Raw genomic sequence first — 18,314 nt, 5'->3', positions numbered from 1 at the left:
TGTTCCTATTCCCACCATTGTTTTTCCCTTGGTTATTCTGTTTAGGTAAGGAGATATCTTTTAAATGACGACCCAGCAGATCTTAGGTTGTCTAGTAATTTGCTAATAACTTAGACATATAATTTCAGAAAAAGCAATTAATTGCAACTGCTATTTTTTTTTTCCTGGATTGCTGGATTTTTCAGATGAATGTTTTTCTGCCCAAGGCAGCTATATTGTTAAGACAGACTTATTAATGCAGATTGAACCTGCCACTGAGCTAATAAAAATTATTTTTTTCATACATATTCTCAAGTTTAAACATTCTATTTTCAAAGAAAGAAACAAAACTATTTTGATCTTTGTTTAGTATATGGCAAATGCTAGATGATCTTTGTAGAATGGCTAAATATACAGATATATATATATATTAAAACTTATTAAAACATTGATGTCCAAAGTATTTAGTTTGTTTTTCTCTTTTTTGAAGTCAAAATTTAACAGTTAAAATGATAATTTTTAAGACATCAGATTTCTGCTGCAGTATTCTTTTTGCAACATTTATTGATTCTTTTATTAATAGTATTTTTTTTCTTACAGGCCCTCATACATATGTTAGAAGTATTAACAGATTGTGTACAACACATCTGTAGTAGACAGGAGATGGTACCCTTAGAACATGTCTATTGCCTTCCCTCTTCTGTTCTTCATGTAATCAAGAACACATTTCTACACTGCAAGGTTAGTGAGGCTATGTTTTGAAAATGAACTGAAAGATACAAAACTGGAGAAGCAAATTAATACTAAAGTCATCTTTAATTCTTAAAAACTGAAGTTGCAAAGTTAATAGGAACAGATTATATGATAGAATCAATTTTATTATTGTAATTATACATGGTAAAAAATAAAATAATCCCATCTAAAGCACAAAGTAAAAGGTAAAGATATATGCTAAAAATCACTTTTGAAAGGTAGTAAATGAATTTTTAAAATAAAATAATTGATTTCAGTTGTGCTTTGATGCATGCTTTTCAGGGGTGGGTTTTAAATTTTTTTACTACAGGTTCTGTGGGCGTGGCTTATTTTGTGGGTGTGGCTTATTTTGTGGGTGTGGCTTGGGGGTAATGTGACGGTGGGCGTGGCCAGCTTTTTTTTTTTTACTTTTACTTTTACTTTTAAAAGCATTTTTCCTACAACCTTAAGAGGTTGCAGAAAACAATGATTTTAGAAGCTTCTGACAATCAGGCAAATCAGCTGGGATCGCCAGAAGCTTTTAAAGGGATTTTTTTTCCTACAACCTCCTCGGCTGCGGAGGTTGCAGGAAAACAATGATTTTAGAAGCTTCTGACAATCAGGCAAATCAGCTGGGATCGCCAGAAGCTTTTAAAGGGATTTTTTTTCCCTACAACCTCCTCGGCTGAGGTTCCCTGGCGGCGTAGGCGCAGCGGCCCTGGCTGGGGAAAGGAGGCACCAGCTGTGAGGCCACTTTGCAAAGGCGCACCTGCGCTGTGCGGCGCCTCCTGCGCTCTCACCTGTTAGATCTGTCCGGACACCATCGCCGCTGTCGCCGCTGCAGCCACCGGAGCCTGTCCGGCGCCAGCGGGGAACTTTTTCAAACTTGGCCCAGCCCCACGGAGGAAATGCGGCGTGCATCTCGCGCCCTTTGCTGGCTCTCCGAACCAGCCAGAGCCCGGAAAGCCCCTGTGGAAAACTTGCTGTCTTTGCCCCACGGGTTCCGCACAATGGCCCTTGCAGGTAGACCCAGGGCCCTAGGAAGATCGTGGGGATGCTGGGCCCTGCATGCCCAGGTGAGTCGTGTTTGGCGCCGTGGGCGCATCACGGGGGTGGCGGCCTCTGGGGCAAGTTTCGCCTTCTGCTCTGCTCCCATGTGTCTGGGGCGGATGGCTTATCCCTCAGTCGAGCCGGCTAAGAGGCAGCGTTCCTCTTTCTGCCATCCTCGAGCTCAGCTCCAGGCAGCGTCCAGCCAGCCATACCTGGCTTCTCACTGCGGCAGCCCATGTCGATCCCAGGCAGCGGAACTTCGGGGCCTTTCCTCATGGTGGAAAGGCCCCATGATGAGGCAGGCAGGCAGCCGGGTGCATGGGAGCGACTGGCGGCAGCGCTTCTGGCTGGCAAAGGACGGAGTGAGTCCCAGGGCTGCATGCAGGCAATGACAGTGGGCGGGGTAAGCGACTGGTGACCGGGCCGGGAACCGGTTCGGGGGCGTGGCCAATCAATCTTATTACAGGTTCTCCGAACTATTAAAATATTTTACTACCGGTTCTTGCGAACCGGGAGCAACCCACCACTGATGCTTTTGCTTCTGTTGGCAAAAGTGAAATTAAGATTACTGCAGACCAGCATCTTCATTCTTGTCATTACATTTTAAGTGTAATTTATCATGAAACTTCGATGCAATATAAATTAAGATTTAATACAAGAACATTAGTGTATAGAAGGTGCAAACCATTTTAAATTTAAGTGTAAACCATTTTTAATTCAAAAAGTTTTTCTGACCTTGCCGAAAGTATTCTAATCTTAAATTTTTCAATTCAAAGTGTTTTTATATTGCTAAAAAAGTATTTGATTTTACTATAAAATAACATATAATCCCCAATATTTGCTTGTGTGCTTTGAAATCAGTAGAAGCATTGAGAAATTTGGTGTGTAATTTAATTCCATATTGTGCACATTGATATCTTCATAAAAAATTCTCCCAAACACTCATGTTTTAACAGCTACAGATAATATGAAAGATGAAATTACCTGGATTATTAATTATTGAATAGATGCTTCCAAGTTTCTTGGACCATACCAACTGCTGATCTAATAATCTAATAATTTTATCTTTGAATTTCTATTTTGCTACAGAGCAGTGAATCTTTATATGCAGAGTGTCTCCACGTGGTTTCTGATTTACTACAGTCTTTGTTTAAGGGGACCTATGGTTTGCAAAAACAGTTTATGATGCTAATGGATATTTTGTCTATAAATTCCTGTGCTACTGAAGACAGCATAAGAATTATGGCATCAGGTGTGTATTTTTAAATAGATCTCACTTTATTGATACATGGCACTAAATGTCCAAATGCTCTCCTCTTTGATGAACATTGATGTTAAAGAAATGAAATTTCATGAAAGTAATAGAAAGGCTTCACTGACTATATATTTAACATAGCCATCTATTGTATTCAATATTGACTTTTTCTTGCATTTAATTTTTATATTTATTTCCTCTATAGTGATTCACACTATGCTGGAGATCTGTTCTGCTATTTCCAGCATAGATCATGCACTTCATGCAAACACATGGAAGTTTATAATCAGGTAATTTTAAGTTATCAATTTTATTAATTATGCAATCGAAAGTTTATTTTTTTTAATTTTAAAACAACCTTTTAAATACAAAAAGATAAATTATCACATTAACTACATACATTGTAAAATATGAAATAAAGAAAGATAAAAGAACAGTAAGAAAGAGAGAGAAAGGGAAAGAAATAAAAAAAAAGAGACACAAAAGAGAAAAAAGAAAAGAAAAGAAAGAAGAAAATACACACAATATAACAATACAAACTACAATATATATATGTATACGTTATTGATGGTGTCTGTTTGTTAATTTTGTTATCTTACAAACTTTGTTTTTGATTTATCCATTCATGCCATTTGTTCCATACCATATAATATTTCGAGTCTACCTTGTCCTTTAATTCTAGTGTTAACCTGTCCATTTCAATGCAATTGTAGATTTTTTGAATTATTAATTGTTCTGTTGGAATTTGATCCGTTTTCCAAAGCTGAGCAAATGCCAGTCTGGCTGCCGTAATTACATGCAGTATTAAATATTTTATTTCTTTCCTAATATTTTCTCTAATCATACCCAATAAGAAAAGTTCTGGCTTAAATTCTATTTCTTCTGTCGTTATTTCCATTAACCAAATTTTTATTTTTTCCCAATATTTTTTTGTTTTTGGGCAAAGCCACCAGACGTGGAAGAAAGTCCCCTGTACCTGTTTACATTTCCAGCAAATTGGGCTGAGGTTGGGGTACATCTTAGCCAATCTCGAAGGGGCCAAGTACCACCTGTACCACATTTTGTACTGATTTTCTTTATAAACTACAGACCTTGTCATAATCTGGTTGGTTTCCCACACCCTTTCCCAATCTTCCAACTATATATTATTTCCAACATTTCTCGTCCAGGCTATCATTTGTCCTTTTACTATATCCTCTGCGAAATCAAATTTTAATAAATATTTATAGATTTTTGAGATTAATTTTTCTTCTTTGGGTTCAAATAATTTATCTAATCAGTTGGGGTTTAATTCAATCCCTCCTTCCTCTTGATCTTTTTTATACCTTGTTTGAATTTGCAAATAAGGCCACCAGTCCATCTCAATACCTTGATCTCTAAGCTCTTGTCGCATTTTTAATATTCCCCGGGCGTCTAATAATTCCTTATATCTTATTATTTTCTGGGCTGTCAATGTGTTGGGGTGCATTGTCGCCTCCATTGTGGATATCCAACTGGGAACTTTCATTTAGTGTTTGTTTTTGATTTCTTGCCAAGTGCCAATTAATGAACCTCTTATTATATGATTTTTAAAATGTTTATATGTTTTGTTTCCAGAGTTCCATATGAAGGCGTGCCACCCCTTCAGTAGGTCATGTCCTTCTAGTTTTAATAATCTTTGGTTTTCCAAATTAACCCATTCTCTGAACCATGTCAAACTCGTCGCTTTGTAATATTTTTCCCACGCTGGTAATCCGAATCCTCCTCTGGTTTTGTCGTCCTGTAAAATACTTAATTTTATCCTTGGCTTTTTCCCCTCCCATACAAATTTTGAAGTTATTTTATTCAAGTTAGTGAAAAAGTCCTCCTCTAATTTTACTGGAATGGTTTGAAATAAATAGAGGAGTCTCGGCAATACGTTCATTTTTATCGCCGCAATTCTTCCTAAAAGTGATAATTTTAATTTCCCCCATTTTTCTAGGTCTTTTTTAATGTGTTGTAGTAAGATTTTGTAGTTGTTGTCCTTTATAGCTACATTTCTAACTGTCAAATTAATACCTAAGTATTTCACCATTTTAACTGCCTGTAGTCCTGATTGATTTTCTAATTCTCCTATTTGTTTATTTGTTACATTTTTGGTTAGCATTTTGGTCTTATCTTTATTGATTTTTAAACCTGCTACTTTACCGAATTTCTCTATCTCCTTTATTAGTATTGATTCTCTTTCTAATGGATCCTTTACAAAGAATATAAGGTTGTCTGCAAATGCTTGGCCCTTGTATTCTTCTCTTTTTTACCTTTAATCCTTTTATGTGTTTATTTGATCTAATTCTTATAAGTAGGTTTTCCAGTGTTAAGATATAAAGTAATGGTGAAAGTGGACATCCTTGCCGTACTCCTCTATTTATTTTAAAAGAATTTGTACGATCCCCGTTAATTAAAATACTTGCTCTTTGTTTTGTATATATTGAGGCTATCGTTTTTTCAAATTTCTTGCCAAATGTCATATTTTTTATTTGTTGTATCATAAATCGCCAATTAACCCGATCAAAAGCCTTTTGTGCATCCAAAAATATCAGAGCTACCTTTTTCTCTGGATGCACCTCATAATATTCTATTACATTAATTACGGTTCTTATGTTATTTTTTATTTGTCTTGTTGGTAGAAATCCATTTTGGTCTGGGTGTATTCTGCAATTCAGTATTTTTTTTACTCTATTTGCCATTATGTTCATGAAGATTTTATAGTCAGAGTTTAATAACAAAATCGGTCTGTAGTTTTTTATCTGCGTTACATCTGCTCCTTCTTTCGGGATTAGGGAGATATATGCTTCCCTCCATGAGTCTGGTAGCCTTGACTCTTTTAATGCCTCATTATAAATTTCCAACAAAATCCAATTTAATGATTCTCCTAATCTTTTATAAAATTCAGTTGGTAGCCCATCTGTCCCCGAGGTTTTATTGTTTTTCTGTTTCCTAATTGTTTCGTTTAATTCTTCTATTGTAATATCTCTATTTAATATCTCTTTTTCTTTTTCTGTTATTATCGGCATACCCTCCCCGTTTAAGTATTGAGTTATTTCTTCTACCGCTACTTCATCCTGCTTATACAGTTCTTGGAAAAATTGGGTTGCTATTTCTTTTTTCTTTTCTAATCCCTGTTGTAATTTACCTTCCTTATTTTGTAATTGATGGATTATTCTTTTCTCCCTCTCTTTCCTTAATCTATAGGCCAACCATCTCCCTGGCTTATTTGCGTGTTCAAAATGGTTTTGTTTTATAAATTTTAATGCATTCACATATTTTTCTTGTTCTAATAGATTCAATTTGTGTTTGGCTGCTATCCAATTACCTCATATGCTCATCTCCAGTCTTATCATGCAATTTTCCTTCCCAATTTTTAATCTCTTCTTGTATTTCATTATATTCTTTTTCCTTCTCTTTTTTTCTTTTGGCATTATATGCTATTATCAATCCTCTAACAAAGGCTTTTGTAGTATCCCATAAATTCTGGAGGGATGTCTGATATTTATTATTATCCTTAAAGAACCACTTTAATTCTTTTTCCATTTTTTCAGAATATTCTTTTTCTTTCAGTATCTGTATGTTCATAATCCATCTACTTCTATTCCTTCGTCACCCTTTCCATTCCAACATTACCGGATTGTGGTCTGCCCAGTCATTTAAAACTATTTCTGCTGTTTCTATTTCCTGTATCAATGTTTTAGTAATCCATGTCATATCTATTCGGGACCAGGATTTATGGGGATTAGAATAGTATGTATATTTTTTCTCTTCTGGATTATAAAATCTCCAGATGTCTACTAAATCCAATTCTTCTATTAAATTTGTAAATGTTCTATGCAGTACGGTTTTCTTTTTTTTATTATTCTGGTCGCTCCTATAATCTTTTTTTATGTCCACAATTGTGTTAAAATCGCCAATCAGGCAAATATACTCCATATTTTGTTCTAATATTTTTTCATGCAGTTTTTGATAAAATTCTTTTTGTCCGCTGTTTGGTGCATAAATAACCACTAATAATACATTTTTATATTTAACTTTTACTTCATCAAAATTCTTCCTATCGAATCTGCATACTTCAAATTGCTTTCTATCTCTTCCTTAATATATACTACTATTCCTCTTTTCTTTTCATCTGCTAACGATACAAATGTTTTTCCTAATTTTTTACATTGTAGATATTTTTCGTCCTGTTTTCTTACATGTGTCTCTTGAAGACATACAATATCCATTTTTTGTTTAATTATTTTCTTAAAAAATTGTCCCGTCCTCTTTTTCCTGTTACTTCCTGTCCTTCTTCTTTGCTCTTGTCTGTACTCCTTCTTCCTCTTGGATTTCTCCCTCTTCTTCTTTATATTTCCCTCCTCACGTACCGTTTCTTGTCCTTCTTGTCTTTGTTTTTCTTTGACTCTCCATTCCGGCTCTTCTACTGTTTGTTCCTTCAGTGCCTGTCATCTGATCATGTAAGGATGGTGCTTTGTCTTGCGAATCAACTTTTATTTTTTTCCCCTGCCACGACACCAACATCCCCTCCAGTATTATCCATCTAAATGGTATTTGTTTCTTATTTAGTATCGCGGCTAGGAACCAGTAGTCTTTTCTCCATTCTCTTATTCTTTTTGGTACTTGTTTTAATGTAATTATTTCTTTCTATCTGTAATACATAGGTTCTTCTTTTGTTATTTTAAAGACAATGTCTCTCACTTTCTGTCGTACAAATTGTACATGAACCTCTCGTGGCAGTTTATGTTGTCTCGCATAGTTCGTATGTACTCTGTACCAGGGTGGATTTGATTTAAATCAAACTGATTTAAATCACGATTTAAATCATGATTTAAATCACTAGTCAGTAAGGCTTGATTTAAATCATAGTTTTCTACATAAAGACTAATTCTTGCTGGTATAACTTTAATATGCAAGTAGATGAAGATTTTTAGAATAACAACTTTTCATATTAGTTTTTTTATCCCCAGTTTAATAGGTTAATCATTCATATTTGGACAACTTTTCTGTTGTACTTAGGAAGGAGAAAAATAATCATTACCTTAATAATAACAATTTAAATAGATTTATTCAACTGAAACAATAACATTACAGCATATGTTATTTGCTTAAACAAACATCCATGTTTGTTAACTAATTTGGCTAAACAAAATATATATATTTTAAGAAACTTAGACTGTCAGCCCAGCCTACACATGAAAAACTTAAATACTGTCCTCTGTAGCTCACTCGTCATCTTCATCTTCTTCTTTGTTCATAATCTGGAAAAGAAAAACAAGCTTTCCTGCTTTATCGGGTCCCAAACGATTTCTCAATTTAGAATGAATGAGTCCAAAGGAAGAGAATATTCTTTCAACGCCTGCAGAAGAAGCTACTGCTGTTAAAAGTGAAATCATTACTTGAACAGTCTCTAAATCCAATTGCTTAAGTGACTTCCACCAGTTCACTGGTGTGACTTTCTTTAAAATATCTTCAGCAAACATATATTTCTTGAATGGTTCTCCCTTAGCTTTGAAGTTTATTATAGTTGGCATTACAGATGGATGATTGCTCGATACCCATGTCATAGCTAACTCCTCTTCCTCAGCACTTAAGTTTTGACCCTGATACTGGATATTGACAATATTTGCCAAAAAATGAGCTGGAGACAGTACTTGTCCCATTCGTTTTTTTAATTCTTGTAATTTAATTCTGTCCATGTGTAGTTCTGTTTTTGAGTGTTCACTCAGTTCCTTCCAAATTTCAACAGCATCGGCAATAAAACAGCTATTTTTCTGTATTTTGTTTAAAGCTTCAGAGATGGGTTTCAAGATGCTCAGCATATGTTCAACATTTCTCTTAAGCCCAATGTTGAGGATTTTGGCCGTGACAGTGCCATCTATTTTATCTCGATTTTCTTCACAAACTGTTATCAGAATAGGCCAGTTCTTGATATACTGCTCAAAACAGTCCACCACAGAGTTCCATCTAACATCTTGTGGGAGCGTTAGCTTGGTTCCACCCATCCTTTTCAGAGCTGCTGCAGCAAAATGATTGTTACGGAAGTATTTAGCAATTTCAACAACATTAGTCTTTATTTCTGGAACACTTGAGTCTTTGGCTAAGAGGTGTAGCAAATGAGCATATGTTTTAGCTTTGTATTCCCTTCCTGCTCTTCTAATTTTCTTCTCATCTTGGATACATTTGCAGCATTGTCTGTGACCAAACTGCATACTAGACATTTGAATTTTTGTTCACATGTTATTATAGCTTTCACTGCCACTTCTTGTAAGTATTTTGCTGTGTGTGCATTTCCTGACGTATCAATTGTTTGTGCAAGGAAGACTTTCCCTTCTTCTGTTGTTATACAAGCACATACAATAGGATCATTGTGGACATTACTCCACCCATCAATACTTAAGTTAACAATTCTACCTTCCAGAGCTGTTGCACATTGCTCCATTTCTCTGTCATACACTTTATCCAGCAGTTTCCCTGCAACATCTGCTCTGCTGGGTGGACTGTATCCTGGTCTCAGTGACTGAACCATATTAATGAAATGTGGGTTCTCAGTCAGACAGAAAGAAGAGTTCGTTGCATAAACAAACTGGGCAATTTTTTCATCAATTAACTCTTTTTCTAATCTGCTAGTTTTTATCACAAACTTATCTATGGTGGTTCCAGGAGGGAAGGGTTTTTTCTTTCTTTTAGGTGATAGTGATATGTGGCTGTGGGTGTCTGATGATGATGATGCTAATGAAGCACTATCCTGGATGGATAACTCTGAAACTGTAGAACAGGAGGATGGTGATCTTGAAGGTGGATAGTTTCCAGAATCCATGAATTCCCCTAAACAAAAAAGTCAATGGTGTTATTTTATTGTTTATACAATTTCTGCTTATTGTACACAGCACTGCCCCAAAAGGAATATTTGCTTTTCTTCATAACTGTACCAAATGACAGTAACATGCAGTAATAATAAGAAATATAATTTTGCTCAAACATGACAGTTCAAGGCAGTCTTTAGAAATATGATTCAATAAAAATGTTTACCAATGTGAAGATCCTGCCTGTTCAAATGTGTTTCTTTGGTCATCTGCATCACAGCACTTCTCATGATGTTGCCTCATTCGGGCCACCAGGCCTTACATTTCTTTGTTGCAGTGTTTGCAGTTTGCACGCATGCCTGCCTTACCGATAGGTAAAGGAACTTCATTAAAATATTGCCAAACTGGGTCTCTTTTACGGCCTGCTGCCATTATAGGTTTTTTCCTCCAAGGAAAGAATGTGATAAACTTCAAGTCATACACACAAAAAGATCCAAAGACTTGTCTGTCTGTGGCTGTGCAGTATTGTACTCAGAAAGTTTCACTTCCATTTTGTACTGCTTGTCTGCTTGCCCCTTCCTCCTCACACTTAGTTTCACTTTCTTCTTGTGCAGATCTATTCCACTCCAAACAATCAGAAAAATATTGTTTCTATTCTATTCACTGAACTTCTTGAAACTTAGCACTGAAGGGGTTGATTCTGTATTCATAGGTTTGTAGAACAATAGGATTAAGGTCTTTTTCTCAACTCTGTTCATGTTATAACATTTTTGCTGTGAAGAAGAGGCATGTGATCTCTGCTGAGTCAAATTCAGTTTTGAGAACTGCAAAAGTAAACCAAGCATCTGTGATAATATCTTGTAGGCAGAGAAACTGCCCAATAATCTTACAAAAACCTCTGGAAGAGCATGACATTGTGAATGGATTAATGGAATTTATTTACCCAAAAAATTAAACATATACAGCCTTATTCTACATAATTAAAAAACTAATCTTTATTTCATGATGGAATAACCTTTGGATGGTAATATATTTTCCTCAAAAAGCATTTTATTTTAAAAAATCCAATTTAAATCAAAAAAATCGATTTAAATAAAAAAAAATCTGATTTTTTTTATTTTTTAAAAAAAATCATTGATTTTTATCCACCCTGCTCTACACTTCATCTAATTCATTAATAATCTTGTCTTTATCTCGTAGAGCTGCGATAATTTCAGCCATCACTAGTGTTAGATCTTCATCTCTTTCTTCTCTTACATTCTGAAATCTTAAATAAAATGCCGCTCTCTCCATCTCTAAGTGTGCCACCGTGTTTTCTAACTCCTTGTTAAGTCCTGTCATTTTCTGGTCCAGTCGGTCTAATTTATCTTCCGTTTGTTCCGTTTTTTTTCCTATGGCCGTAATTCGTTGATTGTTTTTTTGTATTATCTCCTGAATTGAATTCATTTTTTCATCTAATTTTTGTATGTCCTCTTTAACCGCTTTTTTGACATCATCCAGATCTCTCCTAGATTCTTCGTGATTTTTAGTCATGCATTCCTGCATTTTTAACATTGTCTCTTGGATTGTTACTAGGATGGTCTGGACAGATTGTATACTCAAGGTGGGGGTCTGCTTTTCCTTTGGGAACATCCCTTCTATAGTTTTCTGTGCTACAGGAGAGGCTGTTGATCCAATTAATGTTGAAGTAATTTTCTTTCCTGATTTCACGGTGGTTGTTGTGGTGCTAGTCATTTCCTTCAAGATTTTATATTGTTCTCCTAAAATCCTGTCTATTTTTTCCCAAATCAGCATCTGCTTTTAACTCAATTTTCTTTCTTCCTCTCTTCCCCTTCTATCTTTTTCTTCTCTTCTTCCCTCTCCTTTCTCCTCTCTCTCTTTTCTTATACAGTACAATACTAATATGATTGAATAAAATCCTCCTAAAACATTTGCTAAAGTACCTTAATTAATATTCTGGATACTAATAACCTTATGCTATTCAATTCATCAGTTTATAATTTTCTAAAATTAACTTGACTTATGTATTTTCTATAAACAATAAATTTAATTAATTAATTAATTGATTGATTAAATATATTAAATTACTATATAAATATAAATTAATATGGACAATCAATTACTATACAGAAGAAAGAAAGAAAGAAAGAAAGAAAGAAAGAAAGAAAGAAAGAAAGAAAGAAAGAAATATAGTCAACAATCAAAATCTGATCCAAGCACATATAATAATACAATTAGGGAAGGAGCTATAGAAATATGGACAGAAATAAACAATAAATAGTTACTAAATATTCTGATTTGCTATTTACTATTATAATTAATTATCAAATAAATTAAGTAAATGTAGATTATTTATCTGTTCGACTGATTAATAAATATAAAGTTATTCACAATGACTTTTTGTTTGTTTGTTTGCTTTTTACTTGTTTGCTTTTTTGGTTAGTCAATAGGAAGTTCAAGGTAAATCGAGTATAGTCTTTCTTTTGGAGAGTTATTCCTCCCTCTGCTATATCAAAATGGCGATTCCAAATCTGCAGTGTCACTTTTGTATATCCTTACTTTTGCTGGTCCACGTTTTTTTCTCCATTAGAGCAGCTATATTATAGGTGAAGCTAATACCTCACATTCAATTCTCTTCACTTCCTTGCTTTCCGAAAACTCGATTTCCTCGATCGTCCTTTTTTCCGTTCCTCCGGTGTTTCCTACTGGTCTAGTTTCACCTACGCCACTTTTGCTCTCCTCGTTGTTTGCCGCCTGCTCCCACTCTTGAGTCCTTCTTCCTTTCAGCTGCCCCTCCAGGATCTAAATACTTCTTCCTCTCATTTGTCCAAAAATTTTGTAACATTTTAAACCTCCGCTCTCACCGCCGATCTTCACACCATATTCACTCTCTGCTTCCTGCTGTTCTCGTTCGGTGCGTCAGACCTCTGGGCCAGGCATTGCGGCTGCTTTTCTTCCACGTTCAAATCAAGAGTCCTTCTTGGTGTGGTGGGAGACTACACCTCTCCACACTTCCTCCGAAGACTCCCCTCTTTCTTGCCGGTCCCACCAAGACCGAACCTGTCCCTTAACGGGCACCGAAACGCTGGAAAATTGGCACTGGGTACAGAGCGATCTTTCCCCGTGCTGCTTCGACCTGCGTGCCGCCGGAAGTCGCAATCGAAAGTTTAGAAGGGGATTGGATAGGGTTTCCATCCTGCATTCTGTATCTTGCAGTAGCACGCTGGGAATGTTGGGAGTATTCAATAGCAGAAGATGCAGACCTATCTTCTCTCTTCATTGTTTCACGGCAACTGGTGTACAGAGGCTTGATTTTCCCAAGCAGGAGGGCTACTAAGTCAAGACTTTGATAGACCTCCATGAATTTATCTAATACCCCTTTCTGCGCCAACTCAGGAAGCTCAAACTGCCCAAGGAGCTGCTGATACAGTTCTACAGAGGAATTATTGAGTCTGTCATCTGCACCTCTATAACTATCTGGTTTGGTTCTGCAACCCAACAAGACAGACACAGACTTCAGAGGATGATTAGAACTGCAGAAAAAACAATTACTACCAACCTGCCTTCTATTGAGGATCTGTATACTGCACAAGTCAAAAAGAGGGCTGTGAAAATATTTACAGACCCCTCGCATCCTGGACATAAATTGTTTCAACTCCTACCCTCAAAACGACACTATAGAGCACTGCACAACAAAACAGCTAGACTCAAGAACAGTTTTTCCCCGAACACAATCACTCTGCTAAACAAATAATTCCCTCAACATTGTCAAACTATTCACTAAGTCTGCATTACTATTACTATTAATCTTTTCATTGTTCCTATCACCCATCTCCTTCCACTTATGACTGCATGACTGTAACTTTGTTGCTTCTAACCTTACGATTGATATTGATATTGATTGTTTTTTAGTATGATTTGATTGCTTATTTGTACTCTGTGACTATCATTAAGTGTTGTAGCTATGATTCTTGACGAATGTATCTTGTCTTTTTATGTACACTGAGAGCATATGCACCAAAGACAAATTCCTTGGGTGTCCAATCACACTTGGTCAATAAAGAATTCTATTCTCTATTCTATTTAAAACCTAATTTCATAGGTATCTCCATATTCTGTGGTAATTAATTCCACAGATAACTTACGAGTTTAGGGGTAGAAATACATTCTTTTGTTTGTTCTAAATCTCTTCCCTAGCTAGCAATCTAAATTTGACTTCCAGGACCAGCTGACTAATTATAAGATTCTTCAGTGTTCTTATGATTGATGTAGAACATAGAATAACATGGTTGCAAGGGACCTTGGAGGTCTTCTAGTCCAACCCTTTGTTTGAGCAGGGGACCCTATACCATATTTGGGGCAGAAGCAGTACCCAATTTGTAGTAAATATTATGTATAGACACATCATCTTCCACTTCTGACTTCTGGTAAGATCATGGCTTGTTTTTTTAGGGTAATTATTCATAATTTTCTCAATATCTGGTTATCTGATGATCTCATTTGATTAATCTTCAGGGCCTATAGGGATGCTTTTTGAAAACATCAAAACTGTGACAATAAGTTCTTGACCTTTAGTCAGCATTTGTTCAGATTTATGATCCCAAAAGAAAACTATGTGGTACATCCATTTTGTCAAGCTTGCCCCAAGCAGGTTGTTGTAACTCCATTACTCCAGACATCTCTGAGAGCATCTACAATCAACTTTAGGTGGAAATCACACCTATATGATCCCTCCCAATTTATAGAATGTGACTCCCATTTCTGGATGCCATAGTTTGATCAGTCTTGACCAAATGCTACCTGCATTCATCTACTCAGGACCAATTGTTGCTTCAACATCTGGTAAATCATTCAACATGAATCGGTGAACCTGGGTCATTTTGTCACAAATGTAAACCAGAAGTACAGGAAGAAGAAAAAAAATATCTAAGATCTTTTTTCAACTCCTCTAATATTGTCTGCATCAATAGTGACAAATGCTGATCTTCCCCATAGATACTAGTTGCCATACCCACACTTGTTCATTGTTAGAACAATGCCAAATCTGAGGATCACTTAAGAACTGTTGAATATTTGTCTTTGCCAGGCAGATTCTCAAGCACAAATCCTTAATAAAGGACAGTTTGAAACATTCAGATATCTTTAGTGGACTTTGTGAGGACATCTTGTTTTCTTTCCAATCTTGCTTGCAGCTGGCTGAACACATGAAACTGTCTGGAACGCAGGTGAATAAATTAAAACTTCCTTAAACTGATGCTCTCAGATATCTTGGGAGGAAAAGTATCAGGTCCTAACTAGTGTGGCTCTAAGCCTTAATCTGGTGCTGTAAAGCAGCGGTTTAGCAGGGACTTCATGGAAAAAATGATGTAGTTTTCTTACATCAAGCATGTTATATCCTGGCATACAAATTATAATTTTTTTCAGACTAGCCATAAAATGCCTGACATACAATGGAAGCAAAGATCTTGTTAAAAATCAGCCTATTTTCAAAATCCTTAAGCACTTGTATCAGATTATTAAATTTACATATTAGCATCTGTACCACAAATTTTATAATATAACCAAGAGTTTCCCTCCTCACTTCTTCTGATCATATTAAATTGTCATTATCATGCACATCAGTGATTAGAAGACCTCTGTTCTATATTGCCGCAGTTCCTATCCTGAATTGACTTATCCCAGAGGAGTGGGAATGAGATAACTTGAATTTAGATAATTTTTATAGTGTGTTGTTAGTGCTGTACATTTCAGCTATTCTATTTTTATTTTTTATTTTTGAATAGGAGATTATTGATTACAAGGTATTCCAGAGAACGATAAAACTGTGTAGATTCTTTGCCAATTCTCTAATGCATTACATCAAGGTAAGAGTTGTAATTGGCTTCAATTTAATTAAAATAATTTAGCATTCTTACTAATGGTGGTGCCATGCACTTTTTACCCAAAGCTACAAATGAACATGGCCAAACTTCTTTCTATTCTTTTTCACTAAATCTTCCATTTGAATACTAATGGTAGTATTCCGTGTAGTGCTTCTAAATCAACAAAAACACTTCTTGATGGAAATATTCTGAACTACATTACAAACTAAGTAACATTAAATTATATTGGCAAGTGTATTATTAACCCCATTTCTAAACTTTAAAATGCTTCCAGGAGATCTTGCATATCATTTGGCCCCCAACAGTGAATGCAGTCCTGTCATTTATCAGAGATGATGTCAAACTACAGTGACAGTTACGCACCAACAAGCTGCTCAATAACAGAAAAGAAAACTTCATTAGATTTCTGAATCTTTAATTTAATGTGCAAGTCTCTTTGTTGCTTTGCCCAAACTCTGTGTAACCCTCAAGATTGTGCAGGAAACAAAATTTAAAATTCATAGTTTTAAGTCAGTGGGGTTTTTTTTATAATTATTCATGTGACTTATATCCTGTCTTCTGCTACTAAAGCAGCTAACTAATTATTAAAATTAAAAGTACAAAATTAAAAGTACAAAAAGTTACATTATTATTAATTCATCAATTAATTAAATAAAGCCCTGGCAAAAGAGAATGGGAGGGCAAAATAACTTCTATGATAATGAAGCCCACAACCTGGGAGCAATGCCAGAAGCAACGTTCTCTCCTCTGCCCCATAGAAATGGACTCTGAGATAAAGAATGGATAGTTTAGTATCCAGTTAGATAAATGAGAGAAATGGTTCCCTGTAAGCCAGTCAGGTTTTTAAAAGTTAACACTAATATTCTAAACAATACTTGGAAAGCAATGAGTCACCTGGGCAGATATTTCATTATAGGCACATTTGACTCTTCTTTCTTGTGCTAGTTTATATCTAGCTGTACCATGGGTGAAATCTAAAATTTTTTACTACCGGTTCTGTGGGCGTGGCTTGGGGGTTAATGTGACTGGGTGGGCGTGGCCAACTTTTTATTTTTTATTTTTAAAAGCATTTTTTCTACAACCTCTTCGGCCGAAGAGGTTGCAGAAAAAAATGCTTTTAGAAGCCTCTGATGATCCCAGCTGAGCCGTGTGATCATCAGAGGCTTTTTTTTTTACTTTTGAAAGCATTTTTTTCTGCCAAAGAGGTTGTAGAAAAAATGCTTTTAAATTTTTTTTTTAAAAAAAGCCTCTGATGATCTCGCGGCTCTGCTGGACATGGGGGGGGGGCAGGGATTTTTGCTACCGGTTCTCTGAACCACCTGCCGCCATCGCTACCGGATCAGGCAGTCCGGTCTTAACCGGGAGCATTTCACCCCTGAGCTGTACCATGTTTTGAACCAGCTGAACTTTTCAAGGCTGGATCTTAGTAGCATACATTAAAACAGCTGAGATGGAGTGTGATCAGGTTGTGGATAAAATTTGCTAAATTTGAAGTAGCATACTAGTTATAATTGCACAAATAGGTTTTTCATCACAGGTGCCAACATAACTAAGGATTAAAGAGCATTTCCAATCCATAGATTCTAGAGAGAGCACAACCTTATCTGGACTCTTGGCCTCCGATTCCAGTTTACTGTTGCTCAGTATCCCCTCTCATTGGTTTTGGAGTTTTTGGCATTTATATTTAACACTGTTTAACACTGTTTACTTTATAGGAGTTCACTTCATTCCTAGTAGATTCTTGCTATCAGCTTCACCAGACATATCTGCAAATATACAGGTAAATGAAACATAGCTAATAACGCTTTGATTTTACTGTAGAATGCTCCCTCTATCTGTATTTTCTGAGCTTGGAATATGGAACTAATTTGAAAGCCATTTTCCAGATATGATTCTCAAACTTGGAATTACAATACAAAGCTGGAATTTTTGGTATTCAAGAAATGAGCCACATAAACTAAAGTCCAGTGCTGAGTATGCTGAATGAGTCTGTGATTGTGTTGCTATATTATGGATTTATTTATTTATTTAGCGTATGGTTGGTCACACACAGTATTAAAACACTTCATTTTTACAGGTTAAAAACAATAAAAACAATAAAAAAAACAATAAGAAAACCTAAAAGGAAAACAGAAATAACATTTCAAAGTTTAATGTCGAGTTTGGAGATCCAGTCAGTAGCTGCCGTTGTTATGCAGAGGAAGTCCCTAGAATCTCCTGGATACCTTCTGTTAGGGCATTCCCTCACTATATGCTGGATAGTCTGTCGAGGGGCCCCGCAATCACATTGTGCTGAAGGTGTCTTTCCCCATTTATACAGGGAGTCAGCACACACCCCATGAGTTGTTCTAATTCTATTATATGTCACCCATATGTGTCAGGGTAGGCTAAATCCTGGAGGTATACTACTAGGACTGATATGCTCGGAGACATCTTGGGGGGAACAGCTATTCCACGCCTCCATCCACTTTTGTGTGGTGTTCTGATGATCGGCCATCAACTTACGCGCTGTCAAGATTGGTGGATTTCTTGACTTTAATCGGCATCTTAAGAGATCAGGAATGTATCCATGTATGGGTAGAGAGGAATTTAATAGGATCTTAC

The 18,314-nt window shown here is 35.9% G+C and overlaps 1 protein-coding gene across 9 annotated transcripts in view; it reads left to right on the top strand.

Annotated features, from left to right (window-relative positions):
- Window positions 1-18,314, top strand: part of FIRRM (FIGNL1 interacting regulator of recombination and mitosis) — a 78,083-nt gene that overhangs the window by 5,778 nt on the left and 53,991 nt on the right. For 8 of the 9 annotated variants that reach the window (XM_087890181.1, XM_087890180.1, XM_087890179.1 and 5 more), the window contains 6 exons: window positions 580-720; window positions 2,851-3,013; window positions 3,222-3,306; window positions 14,915-15,053; window positions 15,612-15,692; window positions 17,426-17,490. In XM_087890181.1, coding sequence (XP_087746307.1) covers window positions 580-720; window positions 2,851-3,013; window positions 3,222-3,306; window positions 14,915-15,053; window positions 15,612-15,692; window positions 17,426-17,490 — 674 coding nt within the window. The remainder of the gene's footprint in view (window positions 1-579; window positions 721-2,850; window positions 3,014-3,221; window positions 3,307-14,914; window positions 15,054-15,611; window positions 15,693-17,425; window positions 17,491-18,314) is intronic. The other variant, XM_087890182.1, reaches the window with a different exon arrangement.

Source organism: Pantherophis guttatus, chromosome 3 (assembly GCF_059756535.1).
Source record: "Pantherophis guttatus breed Tessera chromosome 3, ASM5975653v1, whole genome shotgun sequence".
Classification (NCBI taxonomy): Eukaryota; Metazoa; Chordata; class Lepidosauria; order Squamata; family Colubridae; genus Pantherophis; species Pantherophis guttatus.
This window is presented reverse-complemented; position numbering and strand designations above follow the sequence as displayed.